At 50.7% G+C, this 22,499-nt stretch overlaps 2 protein-coding genes across 2 annotated transcripts in view; both read left to right on the top strand.

Annotated features, from left to right (window-relative positions):
- Positions 1-7,747, top strand: part of FLT3 (fms related receptor tyrosine kinase 3) — a 28,938-nt gene extending 21,191 nt beyond the window's left edge. Inside the window, exons 16-24 of the mRNA XM_066571770.1 lie at positions 908-1,018; positions 2,922-3,075; positions 3,446-3,573; positions 3,954-4,078; positions 4,434-4,556; positions 5,210-5,321; positions 5,405-5,504; positions 6,833-6,938; positions 7,613-7,747. Coding sequence (XP_066427867.1) covers positions 908-1,018; positions 2,922-3,075; positions 3,446-3,573; positions 3,954-4,078; positions 4,434-4,556; positions 5,210-5,321; positions 5,405-5,504; positions 6,833-6,938; positions 7,613-7,747 — 1,094 coding nt within the window. The remainder of the gene's footprint in view (positions 1-907; positions 1,019-2,921; positions 3,076-3,445; positions 3,574-3,953; positions 4,079-4,433; positions 4,557-5,209; positions 5,322-5,404; positions 5,505-6,832; positions 6,939-7,612) is intronic.
- A 10,715-nt stretch (positions 7,748-18,462) lies between these two features.
- On the top strand, positions 18,463-21,643 carry CDX2 (caudal type homeobox 2). The gene is made up of 3 exons (XM_066570999.1): positions 18,463-18,964; positions 21,153-21,298; positions 21,473-21,643. The coding sequence occupies exons 1-3, from the start codon at positions 18,463-18,465 to the stop codon at positions 21,641-21,643; spliced, it is 819 nt and encodes a 272-aa protein (XP_066427096.1).
- The last annotated feature ends 856 nt before the right edge of the window (positions 21,644-22,499 follow it).

The raw sequence follows: 22,499 nt of genomic DNA, 5'->3' as shown, positions 1-22,499 counted from the left end.
TTAACCATCACTGTCAAGCCCACCACTACACCGAGTCCCTCGGTGACACGTCTTTTAAATGCATTCAGGGACGGTGACTCAACCACTTCCCTGGGCAGCCTGTTCTGGTGCTTGACAACCCTTTTGGTGAAGACATTTTTCTGAATATCCAATCTAATCCTCCCCTGGCACAAACTGAAGTGTTTCCCCTCATCCTTTGACTTGTTACTTGGGAAAAGAGACCGGTATCCACCTCACCCACCTTTTGTTATATATTGGAATGAGCTTCACACTGGTACCAGCACCCTGCCCACCTGTGTGCCCACACAGCCCCTTTCTGCCAGCACTGCCATTCAGGTTTTCATCTCCCATTTCCACATAAGCATCAGTTTTTTGCTTCCTTGGCCCACTCCTTTGTCCTTTGTGGAAGTTTGACTTGATCATTTTGGTTCACGTACACAATTCACTGAAGTCGTGAGCACCAAATGCTCACTGACAAACAAGACTAAATCTGTTACTGAAGCACAGGGTGGCCCTCTCAGCTGCTGGATTGCAGCTGGTTGTGTGCCATATGGCTGCCATTTTCCTCTCTTAACATTTCTCTGCCACAGGCTTGTCTGCCATTTTTTCTGTGCTTGGAAACACTTTAATATATTGCTGTCATTCCTTGCCAGCCCAAGAATGACAAATGTTGACATTTAATGACTGCTTTCCCAAGCTCTCAAATGATCTGCACTCACACACAAATTTAGTTTCAACCTTTGACTGAATCTTTTTATACTTTGGGAAGGGTTTTTTAGGATGTTCCTGAGTGTACTGTCAGTCCAATGAATTTGAAACGAAGATTTGCACGTGACACAGCATCACAACTTTTTAAATTTTCATTTCTTTGCCAGAGATTTCCAAATCTGTATTACTGCTTTTACAGAAAAACCTGATGCTTCAGAAAAAGATGCTCTGATGTCTGAGCTGAAAATGATGACTCACATTGGAAGCCATGAAAATATTGTGAACCTACTAGGAGCATGTACCCTGTCAGGTAATTGAAATTGTGGAAAAGAACCAATTAAAACTGCCGGAATAACGAGGACTAATTTTGCTGTTCTGTTCTGACCCAAAATAAGATGAAGATGAACTGAAAGCAAATTTAAGGCCATGCATGTGTACAGAAAAGGGTCATTTCTGATTGTACTGGCAGGAAGTGATACAACAGTCCTTCTGTAGAATAGGATTTCCTGTTATGGTGGTGATGGCACTGGTATGAGCCAGTTTATTAAGTGAAGAGGAAAAACTTATCTGGTGTCAGGGACTTTTGTATACACATGATTTTGTTCACATAGGAAATTATAATTTTTTTTTTAATTCATGTCACTCACGAATGAATGGATAAAAATAGCTAAAAGATAGACAGGAAACAAAAGAAACTGAAAAATAACAGGGGTAGGAGGGACACAAAAAAAAGGAATGGGAGAAGTAAAAAAAGGAAAGAGGGACAACCTTTTAAAGGACAAAATGTAAAAACACAACTGAAGAGTGAAAAAAATAAGCAAAGGTGGGCCAAGATAAAAGTAGTGAGATAATATCATTGATTAATTAATGTGTGACTCATGTTATCATTGAAGTAATTTACACAGCTATTCTTGTCCAAAAAACTGCTTCTCTGGCCAGTCCAATGGTGAACAAGAGGAGGTGAAGAAAGGCTAAAGAACAGATCAGCTTGGGGAAATACCAGGGTTTCACCCAGTGTAGGTCCATATCATGGACTGTAACACCTGACACTGAAAAGCTTGACAGATTTTCCATCATGGTTATTTATTCAGTCAGAAAGACCAAGCAGAACAGTTAACTTTTGTTTCCTCAGTTTGCATCAGTGGCAGTACTGTCAGGCCCAGATATGTGAGGGGTAAGAGGAAAGCAGAGAAATAGATTGTTCTTAGTAGCTTTAGCTGATTTTAAAATACACAGACTGCCACTGCCTTCTGGAACAGTGGGCAGGATGTGATGGTGCAGGGAGGAGAGCTGCAGGGAAGACCTGCTTAGTCTGGTAGGGTAGGGCAGGAACACTTCCAGCCTTATCCAAGTGCCATTTTCAGCAGTATTTACATGGTTCTCATGACTTTTCCATCCATTCTCTGAGACACTTTACAGTTTTTTTCAGTGTGTCCTACCTTGTTTGACAGTAGCCTTCTCACAGAAATATCCACAGATTCATGGTCAGTCTTTCTGGGCCAGAAGTGGTGGTGGCAGAGTGAGGCTTTGCAGGGTGATGTGTGAGCACTCTGAGCTCCTGCTGGCTGGTCATGGCTTTTATCCAAGCCTGCCTGGCTCAGGACTTGGATGTATTTTTCCTTTCTCGAGAAAGTGTCCTGACCAGTGCTCTACTTAAGACACCTCCCCTTGCAAGGGATATCCCTCATTTATCCGTCATTTATCCCTCATTTTAGTACCCAAAGTACTCTTGGGTTTCAGGTGGTCTTCTTGGGGAAAAATAAAAAGGATCTTTCCAGAGCATGAAGGTTGCACAGATAGATGGAAGGATGTAGGTCAAAGGATACAAATTCACACCACCCAGATAATTAGCAGGAGTCATCTTCTGCTTAAACCCTGCATGGTTTAGAAAATATGTTGCATCCTTATAGCCTGTACTGTCCTCCCCATTGCCATTGCGATGGGCAAGGATTTTTGTTTCTATAAGGGATTTTCAATACAGTTTGAGAGATGCACCACAAGGACAAAGTTACACAGACTTCCCAAGGGACATTATAGTCAGTAAACAAATTCTCATTATGTGCCTATCAGTACAGCTTATCCACCTGGGAATGGAAGATGCTTGGGATGTTTTAACACAGATTAATCCTGAGAGAAAATGAAGCAGCATTAGGGCTTTAATAGGGAGGGTGCTATAAATAGCAGCAGGCTATTTACATTTCCAACTATTTCAGGACCAATCTACTTGATATTTGAATACTGTTGCTATGGTGACCTTCTGAACTACTTAAGGAGCAAGAGAGAAAAGTTTCACTGGACACTGACAGATATTTTTAAACAACAAAACTTCAGCTTTTACCACAATATTCATCAGGATCAAAACTCTAGGTAAAGAATTTAGTAACAATTTGATACTTTTAAAAACTGCTATTGCTTTTAATCTGCATTCTCACCTGTGCTGTGTACACTGGTGAAATTATTGAATTCTTGAGAATGTGCCTTCACATACTTTAATAAACAATTCTTTATGAGGAACTGAGATTTGATTCTCCTTATGGAGACTGCAGAAGACAAAAAACCTCTTGTTTCTCTTCCCAGTTTTGAGAAGAGTCATGTCTGTGTACAGGTTTTTAATAGTAGTAACTGTTCATGTTTTTCACTGCAGAAGAGTTTATGTGTAGAAGATTATGTGATAAATTAGATGTGATAGATTATGTGATACTGTGTGAAACCTTTGAAAATGTATTGATTACCCCAGGACAGGGACTCACCTGAAGTACAGTGTGAACACAGCTCTGTGCAGAGGGGATGAATTTGAAACCATGCAAAGTCAAAACATAAATGTGACACTGGAATCAAATGGGATTGTGCTGCTTTCTGAGGAAGGTAAGAGATAATTGATTATATCTTCAGGAATGCTGTTTTATTGTATTTTTTATATTATTGATATGACCAGACTAGATTCCATGACAAAAGAGGCCTCTTTCTATCATATGTTTCTCTTCAGTCCAGGCAGGAGTTTTGCTGGAGGAGGATTCAACACCACTGAGATCAGAGTCTTATGTTTCTGCTTATGCTATGAGCATAGTATTTGAATATGAAAATACTCACCTTTATTTTGTATCTGAGTGAAGGATAAAAAAGATGGATGCTCTTTGTGATGTTGCTCTTGGTAGGAGCTTGTGAAAATCCTTTACAACAGTCAGTGGGATTGATCAGAGTGAGGAAGTCCATGGAAAATTCATACTTTTGATTATTTTTTACAGATAAAATTAAGGATGCAGGCACACCAGTGGATGAAGAAGAGGATTTTAATGTGCTCACTTTTGAAGACCTTCTTTGCTTCTCTTATCAAGTTGCCAAAGGAATGGAATTTCTTGAGTCCAAATCGGTATGGTGAAGGGTAGCAAATTTTTCAGATAAAAAAGATGCCAAAAATAGGTCAGTTTATAAAAGGCAGGTTGAGAAACAGAGCCACTCAGTGGCAAGCTTGAACTATACCTCCTTCCTGGTTTAACAGCGAAGACTGGGTTGCAGTTTTAGGCAGCATCCTGAGTAAGAAGCAACTGCACGGCACCTTTGTGCCTGCTCTGGCCCTGTCTCTTTGCCACCAGTAGCCAGGGGGTGTCCAGCTTGGCCATTCACCAAACTGCTGAAGTGGAAGGAGGTGGCAGCTCAGAAGGCAGGGAATTGTCCACCACTGGTACCAAATGCTGCTGAGCATTAATCCTTCCTTTCCTTCTAAGTGTATCCACAGAGACCTCGCTGCCCGGAACGTCCTGGTGACCCATGGGAAAGTGGTGAAAATCTGTGACTTTGGCCTTGCCAGAGATGTAATGAATGACTCCAACTACATTGTCAGGGGCAATGTAAGTTCATGAGGGCTCTCTGGTTTTCACAGCATTATAAGAATTATAAGGAACCAAGAAAGAAAAGTTTTGATTTTTTTAATTCCTTTTTAGCTTTGTGCATGTCTGTATGGGCAACACAGAAATCTCAGTTTTTCCTGCCCTTGGCAAAAGCAAATTCTTAGATTATAATTAAAATAATCAAGCTGGTTCTGTAAATGAGATGGTATCCATGCTCTTTTTAAAGCATCCATTGATGGAAGCACTGGGAATTTTTTACTGTTGTGGGTAATAACAGTGTAGGACAACAGCATATGTGTGGGGGTGTGCCAGATCCTCTGGCTTTATGAAGAAGCACAGTGTGGACATCTCCATCTGGGCCACTCTATGCTTGAAGTCAGAGGAAGGAAGGTGGCTTTTCAGGACTGAGCTCACCTCTTCCTCAAATAGTCATCTAAAATGGATGAGAGGAACTGGCTCTTTAGGAGTGTCCATTTCTCTCTGCAATGGGAATGCCCAGGGATTGCTGACAGAGACACAGCCTTGCACACAGCAAACACATGAATCGGTCATGCTGGCAGTGAGAAGTACAGTCAGTCAGAAAGCCTGTGTCACAGCCTGTGTCACAGCCTGTGTCACAGCATGACCTGGCCTCCATCCCCCTGTCTGCACAGGCTCGGCTGCCAGTCAAATGGATGGCCCCTGAAAGCTTGTTCGAGAGGACATACACCATGAAGAGTGATGTCTGGTCCTATGGAATACTGCTGTGGGAAATATTCTCCCTGGGTATGTCTTACAGTGGGACAAAAGAGCAGTGCTTGGTTTTGGCAGCTTCTGAATTGACACATATTCTCTGATAATTTCCACAGGTGTAAATCCTTACCCCGGCATTCAGGTTGACACAAATTTCTACAAATTAATACAAAGTGGATTTAAAATGGACCAACCGTATTATGCTACAAAAGATGTGTAAGTGTATTTCCAAGTGATGCACAGCATGAGAATTTGTACTTACTAGGTCACTGTTTGAATGACCTTTTATTTATTGTACACTATCTCTCACCCAGAATTAGTTGCAAAATGTGAGATCTTCCTCTAAATCTAACAAAGTCTGCCTGATCCTGCAGGTTTTGTTCTAAAGCAGAAGTGATCAACACTGTAGGTTATGTGTATTTGACAGGTCTAATTCATTATATTTATTTAGTTGTGCCTTCTTTCCCCAGGGAACTTATTCTCAGATTTTTCTCAGACCACAGATTTTTTTCCCTTTTTTTCTTCTTTTGCTTTTCTCTTTTTTCTTTTCTTTCATTTTATTTTTTTTTCCCCCAAAAGCTATGTTTTCCATATTGACTAAATTTTTGGTGGGTTCTTTCCTAGACTTTATTATTTAATCAAGGTTCACCAGGTTTATTTCAGTTCCAGGTGGCTAGGGATCCTCTTAGATAAAAACCCTGCTAAGGAAGAGTTGGGGAAAGCTAATTCTTTGCTCTCATCACATAATTTTCAGCCTGTGCCTCTGTGCATGGGTGGACTCTGCCTAGAGGTGGGCCCCAGGGAACAAGAGAAGAGAAGGTGACAGAGAATTATGAGGTCTGAAACATGGAGGAAAGGAAAGGACTTTGAGTTGGCCGAGCTCTTCTGGCAGATGTTTCACAGATGCTCTAGGGACAGAGTGCCGTGCTATGACGCTGCACTGTTCTTATCCTCACCACATAAAGGCTGTAATGGCATTAAATGTACAGGGGAATCTGACAGATTAACCCATAAAAGATTGCTGTGGAGAGTTTAAATATCAGGGAGCCTATTTTTCCAGTAACTTTGCAAGGGACTTTAGCAGTCAGGCACAACACTGATGCCTGGTGAAGCTGCAATATTTCTAAGGTGGTGTTTAAACTTCAGAAAGATTTTTTTATGTCAAATTACATTAAAATACTTGCTGTGAGAAGTTTACTTAAGACTGCATAGTCCAAAAGGAACAGGTTTAGTTTCTATGAAAGACAGGCATTGTCTTCCTAACATTTTCTCTATGGAAGCTGGGAAACAAACATCATGCTATTATGTGTCATACCACAATGAAGATTTTACTAAGGACTCTGATTAAGTCACTGTAAAATCATTTCATGTTTTATCCTTATCTTTCTGCTTCTTTTCCACTGATACAACACTGTAATTCTGGCCTCTTTCTATAAAATCATTCTGATCCCCATGATTCCCCATTCAAGTCCTGCAATTCCACACAGTCACTTACAGAGAGTCCAAGGACTAACAAGTTTTCTGTGCCATCTTTCCTTCTGCAGCTATTGCATGATGCAGTCCTGTTGGGCTCTTGACTCCAGGAAACGACCCTCTTTTTCTTACCTGGTTTCCTTTCTGGCCTGTCAGCTGGCTGAGGCAGAAGGAGCAGTAAGTAAACACAGTGAGATGAACGTGTGAGCAATGTCTGGGTTTGGGTTTGGGTTTTTGTGGGGTTTATATGTAGCTCCACAGATGACCATGAGATGAGGGATAGCCTCCTGCTTTCTATTGAAGTACGCAACTCTATTATGGATACACTGCCCATGGATCCATTTAAGTTGGGGCATGTTTTTCTGCCATCAGAAAGAATCCTGACCTTCCTGATGAGGATTTTCTTCCTCCCACTGGGACTCTGGAAAGCTGAAGTCTCTCAGCCTGTGCTGAGGGAATGGGCTCCCCTCGCACAGCAGCCAGTGCAGTCAGGTTTGGTGATGCTGCTGGCTGACATGGGAGGGGAGCTGAGCCTGTGCCAGGGGCCAGAGGGTGTCATGAGGGATCACCATGCCATGTCCTCACAGACACAGACAGCATGCTTTATGTCATTCCCAGAGGTCAAAATAATAAAGATGATCTGAGGAAGTCCTGCTCTGTCCATACCAGATATTTATCTCCTCTTCAGGGAGGATAAACAATTCCTTTCCAAATTACCAATTGCTCCTTGGGTATCCACTCTGGACTACACACACTATTTCTCAGTGCCTGCTTCATGGGGAGGAGAGCACTTTTCCAAATACAATAAATAATAACAGAAGATATCTTTTACTTCTTCTTCCCAATTCTAGATTTACCATAATACAAAGAAAAACTTTGCTACACACTATTCCAGCATCAAAAGTAAACCTCGTGTAAACAGAGATGAGGAATCTTTGCTGTCCCCCCTTGTGCTCCAGCATGAAGACCCTCAGGTTGAAAAATAATCTGAGTTGTGGATTTGGTCTCAGTATTGTCATAAACTCTGTGTAGGATAAGTGTTTTATATCAGCTCTAGGAAAAGAAATTGTCACCAACTGCTGCACTGTTTGTGTTTCTTGTGAGCCAGTCAGTATTTATGTGACTTTTTGAGAAGAAGGTGTAATTCATTTGTTTGAATTCAGCAAACACACCTATAGCACGACAGCTTTTTTTGCTGCCTCTCTCCAACTGAATGTCTCTTTTCCTGGTGCTGTGTAAATAGTGCCCAATCAACATATTGAATTATACTGTTCTTGCCACATTGCAAGCAAATATGAGAGAATCCACAGTAATTTCAGTCAATGTTTGCAATCATTGACTATGCAGCTAAAGAGAGCTGCTGTGATTTCCAGAAGTGCTATTCACATCTTCATCTCCAGATGTCAGGGAGTGCTGGGAAAAAAACCCATTGGAGTCACCAGTTTTAGATGTCCAAATTTTACAGTTCCATCAGTCTTGTTTTACAAGGAGCTCTTAGTTTGATTGAGTATAACTGTCTTACCCTGGACATCTCAGTGGTTGTGAAGTGTGGTTGGTGGGTGTTCAGGTGAATTAATTTTATCAATATTTAGTTACTCATGTGGCCTCTACTCAGCCAGGCTACATTCTGCAACTGCTGATGAGAGATAGGCACTCACAGGAGGGATTCCTTTCCACCTTAAATAAGCATCTAAAATAACCAAGAGGAGTGATATTTGGAGATAACCTTCTACCTCCCTGGTCTGGAAAATCCAGGTGGCAGTCTCCAGCTGGAAGTCTCACTTCAGCTGAGTTACAGCTAATTCCATTCATGGGGCTTTGCGTGTTTCAATAGAAAATAAAAAAAAAAAATGTTTAATTTTGAAGAAATTACATTCTGTAATTTAGGAGTGTACTATCATCTCTCCAAATCCACAGAATTCAGCCTGGGTATATGAACACTGCTGCACTAAAATGAAGCTATGCCTCTTTAACTTTCTCACAGACTCCCAGGACAATACCCAGAGGTTTGATGTGTTTTCAGTATACTTAAAAAGACAGCTATTTTCACTATGAGGTTTAGGAATCTCTAAATGCAACTTTCATCATGACTAATAGGATACATTTGTCTACATCACAGTGGATCAAGATGAGAATATATTGGTTAATAGTTTTTTCTCTTTTGCATTTTACAAGGTGCTAAGTTCAGTTAGGATTTTTCAGAGGCAGATCTTATAAAATAATAACTATTCAAAGATTATGCTATCACAGAAATTGAGGTGCTCTTTACTAACACTGTCTAAAAATAATGTTGTAATACAGTGATTATGATTTGTATGTTTTTGTTAATGTTATTAATAATTATCAATGAATCATCAATTTTTTAATCAGATACAAACTGCTAAAGAGCAATCTAGAGATATTCAGACAGAAATAAATTTTAACATTGCATTCTCTGCAAAATGTATATAATTTTTAACATAGCCATAACTGTTTGAAGGTGTTCATCTGCAATATATCACTGTCCAGCACTGTTAGCCCACAGCCTGCAGTGGCTGGACAGTGGGAGTTAAGCATCTTGTGAAGACAGGAGTTTTCAGCCTTCAAATTTAAAGGAACCTAATGCTGAACTGGTCACTTCCAAGCCTGGCTGGTCCTGGAAACTAAGCAGATGTGAACTTGGCTCAAAGAGGAGCAGACGGGAATCCCATGTACTTAAAAACAAGCCAGTGAATTGTGTCACGTGCTTATCCACAAGACTTGAAAAGAAATGGACATAGCTCATCTGGCCCCATCATCACTACTGAGCTGAGACTTGGGGATATAAAGGCAAATAGAGAACCTTGGAGCAAGTACAACTTCTCATGATTCACACATGAAAAGCAGCTCGGGCAACACAGCATTCCATGAGGAAGAGGAATCAGGAGAATAACCCTCCTGTACAGGCTGAACGTGTGGGAAGTTGTGCATCTGCTTCTACGCGCAGAAGAGATGGATGGAACAAAGCTACAGGAGGTACTGAGTTGAAAAATAATTGAAAAATAATTTATTTTAGGACATTTTCTTTCCAGGATGCTTCCCACACGACTTAGCAAAATGGTGGTCCATTATGAGATTTGTGCAGAGCCACAGACAGTGCTGGATAGGGATCAGTTTTGTGATCTTTGAAGGGAAATGCCCACATTTCTCTCATAGGATCCAGACCCCTAATCTATGCCTCTAGAAGCACGTTGTCAGGAGAAAGTGATGAGTTGCCCCCTGTAGTGAATGGAGAGAGTTAAGCTTGTCTGAAGACCTCCAGCAGAGATGCCTTTAGTCTAAGGTGGATGCCTTAAGTTAGGCACAGACTGACTAAGATCCAGTAATCATTAATCCAGGAAGACGAGCAATAGAAGGGTTGAGGTCAATTAAAAGCGCTGAAGGACATTTCAGCTCTCCCTCGCAACAGTAACAGAAATAAGAAGAAAGATAATTTGACAGCCCAAGCCGAAAAGACAGGATGGCGCTGGGGAATCTGCCCGAATTTTCTTTCCCCTCCGCCTGCAAGGGCGCGCCTCGGAGCCGGCAGCCGTGTCCCGGGGAGCTCGGAGGGGACAGCCGTGTCCCGGGGAGCTCGGACAGCCGTGTCCCGGGGAGCTCGGGCAGCCGTATCCCGGGGAGCTCGGGCAGCCGTGTCCGGGGAGCTCGGGCAGCCGTGTCCCGGGGAGCTCGGGCAGCCGTGTCCGGGGAGCTCGGACAGCCGTGTCCCGGGGAGCTCGGACGGACAGCCGTATCTAGGGGAATTCGGACGGACAGCCGTATCCCGGGGAGCTCGGGCAGCCGTGTCCGGGGAGCTCGGGCAGCCGTGTCCGGGGAGCTCGGACAGCCGTGTCCGGGGAGCTCGGGCAGCCGTGTCCGGGGAGCTCGGGCAGCCGTGTCCGGGGAGCTCGGGCAGCCGTGTCCGGGGAGCTCGGACAGCCGTGTCCCGGGGAGCTCGGAGCTCTCCCGCGGGATGCCCGGGCACAGGCGGCCCCGTTCCCGCCGCAGCCGGCACTAGGTGGAGCTCCGCGACCGCGGACAGCCCGAGGGACGCCGGACGGGGGACAGGGAGCAGGGCTGGCGCTAGGCACAGGGAGCCGGGCCAGCCGCGGTGTCTGGTCCAGAGCTACAGGAGACCCGGGAGTAGGGATGGGCGTGAGGGTGTCGGTCAAAAGGACTCCACAGCCAAAACCTCGTAGCACCGATGGGATAAACCCAGTACCAGCACAAACCGCTCTGCCCCCCCACCCCCCTCAGAGTGTTTTCCCAAACAACCATGTCCTGCTGCCTTACCAAAAATGTAAGAGACCCTTCTCTGTCCCTATAGAAAAACTGGAGGTACTTCTCCAGCACGTCATGCTTTTGGGTTTGGGATACCTGGGATGGGCTCTGTGGGGTCCCTCTGAGAGAAGTTGGGACTTACCAAGTGTCAAACCCGAAGAGAAGAGCAAGAGTGAGCCTGTCATGCATGCCAGCAGTGGCTTTCACTCCACGTCTTCATGGAGGGCACTGTGAAAGGCAATGAAGAAATCCAAGGTCATAATTGCTCCAGAGTTATTTGCAGACAGGTTTTATTTTAAGAGTCAGAACTTCTGCTGGAAATTATTTCAGGAGCAAAAAAATCAAAGTATACTGAAGATGAGTGGGTCCCATGGAGGTGGATGCACCAAATCTCAGCCCCCTTCTCTCAAACACAGAATCAGATCAAGTCCTCAGTGGCTCAGGGCTCAGACTTCCCTTTCTGCCACTTTCACTCCTGCATCAATGGCTAATTAATTAGACCATGCAAAGAAAAACACCTTAAAAAAAAAAAAAAAGGCACGCGAATACCCACTCAGATCTGTGGTTGAGAAGGCCTTAAATGGCTTCAGAAAGAGGTGGAACCTGAGCCCAGCTCCTTCTCACCCTTGGTGAGCACCCCAGAACTATGGAATGGCTCAGCAGGAGTCCTTCCAGGCAGGTTGTCTAAAACCTGGGCTAGATTCATCCTTCCTGAAATGCTTTGTAATGAGATAAATAGTGCAGCTTCTGGGGATCCTGCCTTATCAGTCACTGACAGATTAAAAATTATGTGTTTAAGGCTGTGCCAGAAAACTGATAGAGTAACACTCCTTGAAGATGTGTGGGTGCCCTGGAGCACAATCTAGTTCAGATCTCAGCTGAGAAGGAATTCTGAAGAGCTGTTTGTGGAGAGAGGTGGAAAAGTGGTGGCGCTCCTGTGGTTGCCTCCACAGAGGCACATAAAGACTGGTGTGGGAGCTGGTTTATTTAAACACTGCTTAGCTGGGATGAAAACAGACAGGAGATCCTGACAGTGACCCACTCCTGCTGCCATGGATTGCCTACATCTACTCATGATCCTTTGCACCAGAGCTAAGCTTTGACACTTAGATTTGGCTGCCCAGAGAAGCCTCTTTCCAGGCACACTAGGGTTCCTCTCCCTCCTCCCTTGCTCTATGCTTCCACTGGCTGAAGAAAACCCAGAAGTTACTTCTAGTGACAGCCCTCCAGTCCCACCAGTGCCATGACTGTCCCGTCTACAGAGGAGGCTCGGAGGCTTCAGATCATAAAAAGAAAGAGATGCCTAGCTCAAGTTTCCAAAATACTTCTCTTGGAGAAGAAACTACGTGATGTGTGCTGGGTTCTCCTTTGGAAAACCTCTTGTGTGTAGGGCTGCTCTGGGTGAGGGGGGGCTGTGAAGCTAAACTGGGGCAGGGCTGGGCTGGTCCCTGGGAGCTGAGTCAAGGAGGAGAGCCTGGGGCAGGGGAGTGTGGGCCACAGCTGGGAAGCTGGCTCTGGGTCTGCCTGCCCCTACCTTCTGCTCCTTTTGGGGCTTCTTTTCAGACCAGAAACAAAATGTAGTGAGATTCCTTTTCCCTCTCAGAAACTAGAATAAAATAACTGGCAGCAAATGTGAGATGGTGGGGAGCAGTCAGATACCAATTTCTCCTTGGAGCCAGAGGGACCAAGGCTTTGGGTTGGAGGATAAAGGTTTGTCAGGGGAGAAAGATTAGTCTTCTTCTGCCTTCCTACAGCCCCATTGTAAGGAAAGGTCCCATGTGGGAGCCTTGGCCTGCTCCCTGCCAGGCCAAAGAAGAGCTTGGCACTTCCCTGCCTTGGGCTCCTACATTTGCTAGTATGAAATATTATCCACAAGGCACTATGGCCCTTCAGGGATGTGTACAATTATGATCTTGCAAACAGCAAACCATCTACATGGGTCAGCAACACCCTATGCCTCTGCTCACTGAAGGGGTTTGTAGGATTCAGCCATGGAGCTCAAGGCTGAGGGACACAGTGGCATGGGGCAACCAGCCCATAGCATCTTGCCATGGAAGGGCTTGGAGCAGATGGAATGGTGGAGAAAAACCGGCAAGACTAGCATGTGTTGTGGAGATGGGGACAACACACCCAAGGGGCGTGCATCACCTCCCTGCTAAGGCTTCAGAGCTGGGAAATTAATCAGTGAGGAAAGCAGTGAGGGCATCAGCCTTCAGATTGCCCTTGGGAGAGGAAGATAGCACGGGGGCAGGCACACTGGTGGCAATGTGTGCAAACCATTTTACAGCCCAAATTCGGTGTTTTGCTTGGCACGGGAGACACACACTGGCATTAGTGACTCCATCCCACCAGCTGGGCCGGGGCTTGCGGTTTCCCGGGGCCAACCTCTGCCTGGGTCTCCCGTGCCGGCCGTGCCTCGCCGCAAAGCCAGGGCCGTGAGGTTTGGGAGCCCCGCGCTCCCGCTGCATCCCGTGGGAAGATGACAGCGGCCCTGCGTGCTGCGGGGAGCGTCCCTGGGTGGGCGGGGGTGTCCTTGGGGGGCAGAGGTGACAACAGCCGAGCCCTGGGTTTCCCCTCCCGTGAGACGGAGCGCTCCCGCCCCGCCCGGCCCGGGCCGCGCCGTCGGGGCCGTCCCGCGGTGCGCGCCGCCGCTGACTCACGGCTCCCGTGACCGGAGCGGGCCCGGCCCGGCCAGACGGGACATGCCAGCAGGGCCGGGCACAGCTCTCTGCGGGCAGCCGGGGCGCCCCGGTGCGGCCTTCTTCCTCTGTGACATTTAAAAAAGATAACGAAGTGAGGTAAAGTCAAGTAAAGAAAGTTATTAAGATAAAATCCAGCCAAGGCTATTTCCTTGGTCAGCAGAGGTGTGCCAGCCACTGAATCTGAAAGGGTGGGGGCACCCTCACCTCTCTGGCTGCAGAAGCCTCTGGTGTATCATACGACTTTTTTTCCTTCTTCACTGTTTACGCTCCTGTTTTCTGCAGGAGAGCAGGGCCATGAGAACTCAGGCCGGGCAGCACCTGTGCAAAGAGGCAGGGCTGGCTACCGGGCCCGTGGCGGTGCCGGTACGGGGCGGCTGAGCCCGACCAGGCACCAGGTGCCACCTTCCCTCCCCGTCTGCTTTCTTCCCAGCAACGCGAATCCGCTCGGGAGCGAGCGTCCAGCATCTAACCCCCTCCTAGAGGCATGTGCTTAAACAAGACGAGTATCAACCCCACGATAAAAGTATTGGGTTATTCTGCAATGTAATCTACATCAAAGCCTCGGGGGCTGCCGGCTTGAAAAGATCCAAGATGTTTTCTGAGTCCTTATCATGTCTGTGCTTAGGGGGAGTCATAAATTCCACAGGTCGGACTAACTAACACACGATTCCTCCTTCCCTTCTCTCTCCATGGCCGCCAAAGGGCTTTCAAGCGGGCTTTTTTTTTTTTTTCTTTACCTTGTAAACAACGCTCCCGGTTCCGTGTCGTTAAGGTGGAGGGAGACAGAGAGATCCCCCACACCCCACCCCGAGATTCTCCTAAATCACAGAAAAAGCAGTTATACCACAAAGCAGGTAGAAATAACGACAGTGAATCCGCATCCCCACAGGGCTCCCGCCGGGTGGGAGCAGCCTGTGGAGGAGGGATGGCGGGTGCTTCGCAGCACTCGGCCCTTCCCGGGACTTATGGGGACGTCTCTGACCCGGGACGGGAGTCCTCGGGCTGGGCTGTCCATTATCCCCCAGTTCAGGCCAGCCCCGTGGCCCGAGGCGACAATGAGCATCGTCCCCGAAGCGCGGTGCCCGCTCCGGTTCCTGCCTCGCCTGCCCGGGGCCCGAGGGTCCCGCAGAGTCGCTCTGCCCTGCCCTGCCCCCGGAGATTCCCCGCAGCCATGCCCTGCCCTGCCTCCCACGGAAAAATGTCGGAAATTATTTTTTCAGATCAAGAAGTAAGGTTGAGGCTAAAGGAGGAGGACGGGGAGCCCAGCGTCTGCCCAGGAGGCAGCCCTGGGTGAAACAGCCCTGCGGGGAGAATATCGAGGTCAGCGTGGAGGGGAGGGGAAAGATATTTCCCTGCGAACGGTGTCCCCTATCAGGCACTTGTCCGCTTGAGAGGCGTTGAGTCGCAGTTTCCCTCTCGGGATCTAACGAAATAAGAAAAAAAAAAAAAACAACAAAAAAACCCACCCAACCAACCAACCAAAAAACCACAAAACACAAAAAAACCCCCACAAACAAACAAACAAACAATCAAAAAAAAAAAAAAACTGAGGAAGAGAAGAGGGAGCGATCAGGCCTTCACCCAGGCTCCGGAGTGGGGGTCTGGTCCCAGACCAGAGAGATGTGAGATGGTGGAGAGCGACTTTCAAAATACTTCAAAATACCAGGATCCGTACTCCTCTCCCGGATCTGCAGCTCTGGGCCGGAGCTGGCGGGAAAACCCGAGACGAAAGCGGAGAGGGAGCGGGCAGAAAGGAGGGGAGAAAACGGGTGAAACCCGGCCGAGAGATATATCCTCTCCCCAGCCTCCTTGAGAAGCCCCGATAGCTGGGTAGGGCCGGAGCAAGGACAAATCCTGTTCCACTCAAAAGGGTGAGAAGCCCGAAGGGCTACCAAGGCATCTAGGAGTGGATCGGGATCCCTCTTATTTTAAGGCAATAGTGACGCGGGACAGCGTGTCTCCATCCCCAGCAGCTGCCGTGGGTCCCGTCCGGGGAGCAGCTGCGCGGTGGCGGAGGATGCTTGGAAGTATTTATCCGCGGGGGAAGCGGGACTCGTCCCCATCTCGCCGCCGAGCCCGGTTAGGGTACGGCTGGTGGGGCTCGGTCTTCCCAAGTCCTCCCCGTACTGGGGGGGAACTGGGATCACTGTCAGAAGGGCAGCGTAGCGGAGCAGCGCTCCGGCTGCCATTCCAGGTAGTGGCGGAGCTGCCTCGGAGCCTTATCCTGTCCCTTCACTGGAGTCCCATCCGAGACTCTCATTTGATCCCGCGGCCGACGGCCCCGGCCCTGTCAGCTCGGGCTGGCCTCGGGTCTCACCCCAAAAAGCCACCTGCCTGCCAGGGATTCACTGACGGCGCCTTAGACACGGAATCGGGCTGTTTCGGGGCTGATCAGGGTTGCAGTGCGTTTTATTACAATATGTCCAGAGTTTTGTCGTTTTAATGGCCCCTTTCTCCGTTTATGGCATCATCAAATTCACATCTGCATAGATCGGCTCTGTCGGCGCTTATCGGGAGAGGCGATTACATTGAAGGGACACAGCATTTCCCTTCCAGAGTGACATTTCAGTCTCCTGCTCAGACAGCGCTGGGAGCTCCAAGCCCCGCTCCCCTCTCCTCGTTATCCCACCGTCGGGGCGGGGGGAAAGTGTCACGGTGGGAATAGGCAACAAAGAGAGAAATTCCCTCCCGAGAAGGCGTCCGGCAGGCATCTCTGCATCCCTGCTGCTGCGTTGCTATTATCGTAGGGTCGCAACCGCGGCCGTCTGCAAACAAGTGACGGTGTGGGCACAGCATTCCCGGCTGTGCGCAGGGTGGGGATACCCCATTCCTCGCATCCAGGACATGCACAGCGACTCCGAGGGGGCCATCTGTGGCCTCTACCCAAGGAGAGATGCTCCATCCTTTCCTGCTTGGGCGTCCCGGTCTCTCAGGGCCACTGACACTGGATCCCTTGGGACATTTTAAGACAGGTCGCTGAATTTTACTGGCGTTAAAGCCTGGCTCCGCGTCAGCCCCACGCTCAGTACCAAAGGAACGACAGAATGGGGGGAAGAAGGAGGGGGAGATTTTCAGAGAGTGGGTTCGGGACATCTGCCTTTGCAGAGCTGAAATCCGCCCTCAGCTGCGAGACACCCCGTCTCAGCGACACTCCTCGGAGTGCAGAACAGCCACCCACGTGGAAGGAAAAGCACCCTTGGGACACGACCACGTGGATCTCCGTGTGTAATACCCGGGACAGGAGGGTCCGCGACAGCGCGGGGCCCGTCTGGGGAGCCCCGGTAGGACCGAGCCGCAGCCGCCCCAGGGGACCGGGAAAGCCGGTGAGAACGGCTGAGACGGTGCTGCGCTGCTCCGGCGGAAAGTGCTGGGAAAACGGGGGGACATTCCCGTCCCCATCCATTTTTTCTCGGCGGGTGAAAGGTTTCCTCGCTGTGTCATGGGAAAAGATGCGAATATGCAAACGTCGTCTCGCATTGTCCCCGCTCAGGGTGAAAAGTTAAAGCATAAAAGCGGCGGGGGGAAGCTGAGAGGGGATCGCCTCTTCAAAGGGGACTGGCTGGGCTGGGGGAGACGGCTGCCGCTTGCCTGGGAGCCGCCCTTCCAGAGCCAGCATTTCCAGAGGGTTTCCAAGGAGCTGGGGAGGGAAGAAGTGTGTGCCTGGAGGGACAAGCCGCCGGGCTTCCCGCGGGCTCGGCCGCGCTACATACAGCGAGGGAATCTCCCGGTGAGGTGACGGGCTCCGGGAGGAGGTTGATGATTCCCTCCTTGAGAAGAACCATCCCCTGCCTCGGTCCCAAGACCTGGCCAGGCGGCGGGATTATCCGGCCTCCCTCCAGCGGTGGGTCTGAGGGCAAAGGGTTTTTTAAACGAAGGCACCCCCAGTCCTCGTCCTTTCCCGGACCTGCTGGGCGCGCCCGACCTCGAAGTTCTGCAGACACACGCGGAGGAAGGAGACAGCGCCCTTGGAGGGGGGAATTTCTCCTCTTACCTCGCCTTCATCGCCCATGACCGAGCGGGAGCGGGAGCGGGTGGGAAGCGTTTTACAAAAAGCAGTAGGCCGTCGCGATGGGGTTTGTTGCTCAGAACAACCACGACAAAATAGCTTTGTGGATTTTTAATCAAAACTCCCTCCTCTTCCGCCCCTTCCCCCCCCCCCCGCCCACCCCCCAATACCAAAGCACAGAGAAGAGCTGGCTAAAGTGCTGCCTACAGATCGGCCGTGATACACGGCTCCCATATTCCCACCCTCGCCCTTAGATCTCCCTCTCTGTCTTTTGCAAGTCTCTTGATTTCATCCTTTGAACCTGTGATTGGAGGTTAAAGTGCACCAGGTTGCAATGGAAGGAGGAAGCTCTTAAACAATAAAGGCTTGAATATTTAGCTGTGATCAGGTCGCTGCCCTCTCCTTATCTTTTTAAATGCAAATCGTCTTTTAGGGGTAGTAGCTATATACCCAGCGCCTCTCCACGTCACCTGCCTTTGGTGTGTCTGGGCCATTACTAATAGAGCCTTGTAAACAATCGTTAATCATGTAAGGACTGCCGGCCATTGGATTCGGACCGGGAGCGCGGACCGGGAGCGCGGAGCGCAGCGCGGGGCCGCGGCCCCTCCGCCTGCCCCCTCCCCGCCCCGGGCAGCCCGGCCCCAGGCAGCAGCAGGCGCGCCGCGGCCAGAGCCCCGAGCAGCATGCGGAGAGCCGCCGCCGGGGCCCCGCCAGCATGTACGTGAGCTACCTCCTGGAGAAGGACGGGCCCATGTACCCCGGCCCGGTGCGCCACTCGGGGGGCCTTAACCTGGCGGCGCAGAACTTCGTGGGTGCCCCGCAGTACGCGGACTACGGCGGGTACCATGTGAACCTCGACGGCGCCCAGTCCCCCGGGCCGGCCTGGCCCGCGCCCTACGCCGCCCCGCTCCGCGACGACTGGGGCACCTATGGCCAAGGGGCGCCGCCGGCCGCCGGCGCCGTCCACGGCCTCAACGGGGGCTCCCCCGCCGCCCCCATGGCCTACAGCCCCGCCGACTACCACCACCACCACCACCACCCGCACGCCCACCACCACGCCGGCCCCGCGCCCCACTGCTCCGCCGGGGTCGTGCAGCCCCTCAACGCCGCCAGCGCCGCCGCCAGCGCCGCCCCCGAGCCGCTCTCCCCCGGTGGGCAGCGCCGCGGCCTCTGCGAGTGGATGAGGAAGCCGGCGCAGCCCCCGCTCAGCAGCCAGGGTAAGTGCGGGCCGGGGCCGGGCGGGCCGGGGCTGCCCCGCCGACGACTCCCCCGGGGCGCCGCCGGCTCCCCGTTTCACCGGGCAGCTCGGCAAAGCCTTTTCTCGGGGAGAGCTCCCCTAAACAAGCCCTCCCGAGGGTCGGTCCTCGGGAGAACAGGGATGCCGGGCTCTACCGACAGCCCGTCCACCTCAGTGCTGGGTGCCGGGCCGGCGCTCGGCCGGTGAGCAGCCGCTGCCGGCCCCGGGGCTCGGTGCCCGGGGGTGCGCTCCGGCGGAGTAGGGTGGAATGGTCCGGATCCCGAGGAAACGCTCGCTCTTCCTGCCACTGCTCCGCTCTCCTGCTTATAGCCACTTAGAAGATTTTTATAACCAATTATAGTCATATAAATCATCGGCCGGTGTCGCTCCGCATTTGTTTCTGAGTCACTGGGCGCCTGCCCTTTATTAAGGTCTCCGTGCGGCCAGGCCTCCCGAGCGACAGCGGCGGCCACTTGCCAGCCCGATCCCTGCGGGCCGTGCCGTGCCCCCGGCCGGGCCGGGCCGGGCCGGGCCGTGCGAGGGCGTGCCCTCCCGGGTCAGGCCGTAGCTGGCGCCGCGCTCCCTTGTGATGTTAATACCCCCGGAGACCCTCTCTTTCATTCCCACCGTGCATCTGCCAGGGGACATGCGTGTCCCGCGCTTTGATATACGCCTTCCACTGCTACTATCTCCTCTTTTCCTATTTTTTTCTTTCTTTTCTTTATTTTAATTTTTTTTCAAATATTTGTATATAGTGGCCGGGAATACCAAAAGGATGACGACTTTCGCAGTGCATAATGACTTATGGCATTCCCCTCTCATCCCCTGCCTTGCGTGACGGACGGCAGGGCCGGCGGGGGTGTCCCGGTCGGAGCGGAGCGGTGCGGGAGTCCCGGCTGCGCCCGTGGCCGCCGCGCCCCGGGGGAAAAGCCTCGGTGCCCCGGTGCCGGCCGCTGGCACTGCCACGTCCCGGGTGCCGGTGGAACTCTTACAGGCCCACCGCGCTTCCCACAGCAGCCCGTGCTGTTCCCACAGTTTGGGCTTGTGCGGTGGTGGCCGGTCCCTTGTCTCCATTCAAATTCTGCCTTTGGAGCCAGTGTTTATGTTAATGTGCAGAGCTGGGGGGATGAAAGCGCCTGCCGCCATTTGTTCAGTAGTGGTAATTCAAACAGAATGTGGCTGTCATTAAGGCTTTGAGAAGGGTTTTTCTTTGATAAGATCTCCTTGTCCCGCATTGTTTGGGATTGTGTTCCCTATTCACTGGCTCTGGGGAGTTTTCTCTGATCAGGCTTGTATCTTTACAGGGTGCTTTTGTTGTGGTTTGCAGAGAGTTTACCTGAACAAAGTCAGCCTGCTAGCCATTAAGCACCTTGGGGGCAGAGACTCCCCGCCTCGGCTCCCTGGGGAACGGGAGGGCCGGGGACACAACCAGTCAAACAAGAAACCCTCGGGAAAAAGGAGGTCAGGCGACTGCGGCGATGCACTCTCACCGGCTGCTAGCTGGCATCGCCTTCGGATTCCCTTGGGTTTCGGTGTTTGGTTTGGTTTGGGGTTTTTTTGTTTGTTTGTTTGTTGGCTTGGGTCGTTGGGTTTTTCTGAGCTCTGAAGTTGTACGTCACACTTCCAGGCTTCCCAAGAAATGCCTGTAGCCCCCGTGCCGTAACAGAAAAGGGCGAGCTGGCCGCTTCACGAGTGGTTCCCCGCAGCCGCTCCCGATACTCCCCCCTCAGACGGCTGTTTCTCGTTTAGAAACGAAATCACCGTGCCCTCAACGGGCCTTTTCTTTCTTTCTCTCCCTTTTCCTCTTTCTCTATAAAAAGTTTGTTGTCGCTAGGGAAGGCAAAACAAAACCAAAAGCCGACAAGTGCACAGTGAAGGCGTCCCTGTGCGAGGCAGGGCTGCGCGGTGGGGCCAGGGCTGCCAACCGGGGCTGGGAGCTCTGCGCCCGCCGGCATGCCTGGCATTGATGTCCCATGTCCCCAAGGAACTGCGGGACGTCTCCTCTCCTCTGCTGCGCTCACCACAGCCCAGGGCAGGGGGAGGCGAGCAGCAAGCCCGGGAGGGGGGGATAGGACCGCTCCTGATCGCTCTGCACCGCAGACGGAATGGCTGCGCTCAGCTCTGCCCTTTGGCTTTGACTTTCTCAACCCTGGCTTTGTGCTCCGCAGTTAAAACCAGGACGAAAGACAAGTACCGCGTCGTGTACACCGACCACCAGCGGCTGGAGCTGGAGAAGGAGTTTCACTACAGCCGCTATATCACCATCAGAAGAAAAGCGGAGCTGGCCTCCAACCTGGGGCTGTCGGAGAGACAGGTCTGTGCCAAAAGTGGCGCTCGCTGTGCACGCCACGTGTGACCGGGCTGCGCGGGGTTGGGATGCGCGGGGGCAGGATGCTCGGGATTGGGATGCTCTCGGTGAGAGCCCCTGGGAGGGGGATAGATCCCCGGCGAGCTGTCCCCCCTCATTCCCCTGTCCACCTCCTGGCAGGTGAAAATCTGGTTCCAGAACAGGCGGGCGAAGGAGAGGAAGATCAACAAGAAGAAGCTGCAGCAGCAGGCGCAGCCCGGCGGCGCGGAGCCCCTCAGCCCCAGCGGCTCCTTGCAGGGTCCCGCGGCGGGGGCGGGCGCCGCCGGGCTGGGCCCCGCCGCCCCGCAGTGACAGCGGCCGGGGACAGCGGCGCAGGGACTGCTGGAGGACGCAGCGGAGCGGGCCGGGCCGGGCCGGGGGCACGGAGGGAGCGGCCCCCCGATGCACTGCACCGCCCCGCCGGGCCGGCCGTGTGTACAGGTGTACAGTGTTTGTGTCTCGTCGTCCGGGGGAAGCGTGTCCATCGCTTTATTAATATTATTATTATGTTTGGGTGCTTTTTTTTACCCTGGAATTTGTTAGGTAAAGTGGGGGCGCTGCCTGCCAGTCGACCCCCGTTATATCTCAGGGATCGGTCCAAAAGACCTTTGCAATGTTGTTGGGCTAATTATGAATTTTAGCAGGAAAAAAATTATTAAAGCACATGGTTTTTTATTTTATATTTTATTTTCTTCTTGCTACCATGAATATGCAAAATGTTCATTCTGCCCTGAGGGTCAGAGCAGACAAGATAAGGCACTGTTTAAACGTTCAGAAGTGAATTGCTTAATGTTAGGCACTTGTAAAAGAGCCCATAAATCCAGTGCAGATAGTCATCCATCCAGATTTATTAGTTGCACTGCAGAGAAATTGAAAGAATTTCATCTCTTCTGAAAAAGGTGTCCTGTCATGCTGAAGTGAGGAGCCTTGTTTGTATGTGCAATGTCCCTTTGGTTAAACTGTGTGCTGTTTCTCACATCCTTACAATTTCTGCCTTGTTGAGGGGGGAGGGAGGGGCCGTCTCAGTTGGTTTTCCAAGGTTCCCTTGATTTTATCAGCTCTATGTAGTCTTCATCACAGCTCCACCAGAAGCAGAAATCCTTGGAAGAGCCCTGTGCTCTATCAGAGCCTACTTTGCATAGGCTGTGGCCCATTTCCACATGCTGGC

This window comes from Molothrus aeneus, chromosome 2 (genome assembly GCF_037042795.1).
Source record: "Molothrus aeneus isolate 106 chromosome 2, BPBGC_Maene_1.0, whole genome shotgun sequence".
In the NCBI taxonomy this organism is placed as follows: domain Eukaryota; kingdom Metazoa; phylum Chordata; class Aves; order Passeriformes; family Icteridae; genus Molothrus; species Molothrus aeneus.
Note: the sequence above shows the minus strand (reverse complement) of the source record. Positions and strands in the feature narration are given on the sequence as shown.

What these genes read in the sequence shown, in the direction of transcription:
- CDX2 (XM_066570999.1), top strand. Translation starts at nt 18,463, where the DNA reads ATGTACGTGAGCTACCTCCTGGAGAAGGACGGGCCCATGTACCCCGGC. An exon ending in GCCCCCGCTCAGCAGCCAGG is followed by an intron (nt 18,965 to 21,152) that starts GTAAGTGCGGGC and finishes TGTGCTCCGCAG; the next exon opens with TTAAAACCAGGACGAAAGAC. An exon ending in TGGGGCTGTCGGAGAGACAG is followed by an intron (nt 21,299 to 21,472) that starts GTCTGTGCCAAA and finishes ACCTCCTGGCAG; the next exon opens with GTGAAAATCTGGTTCCAGAA.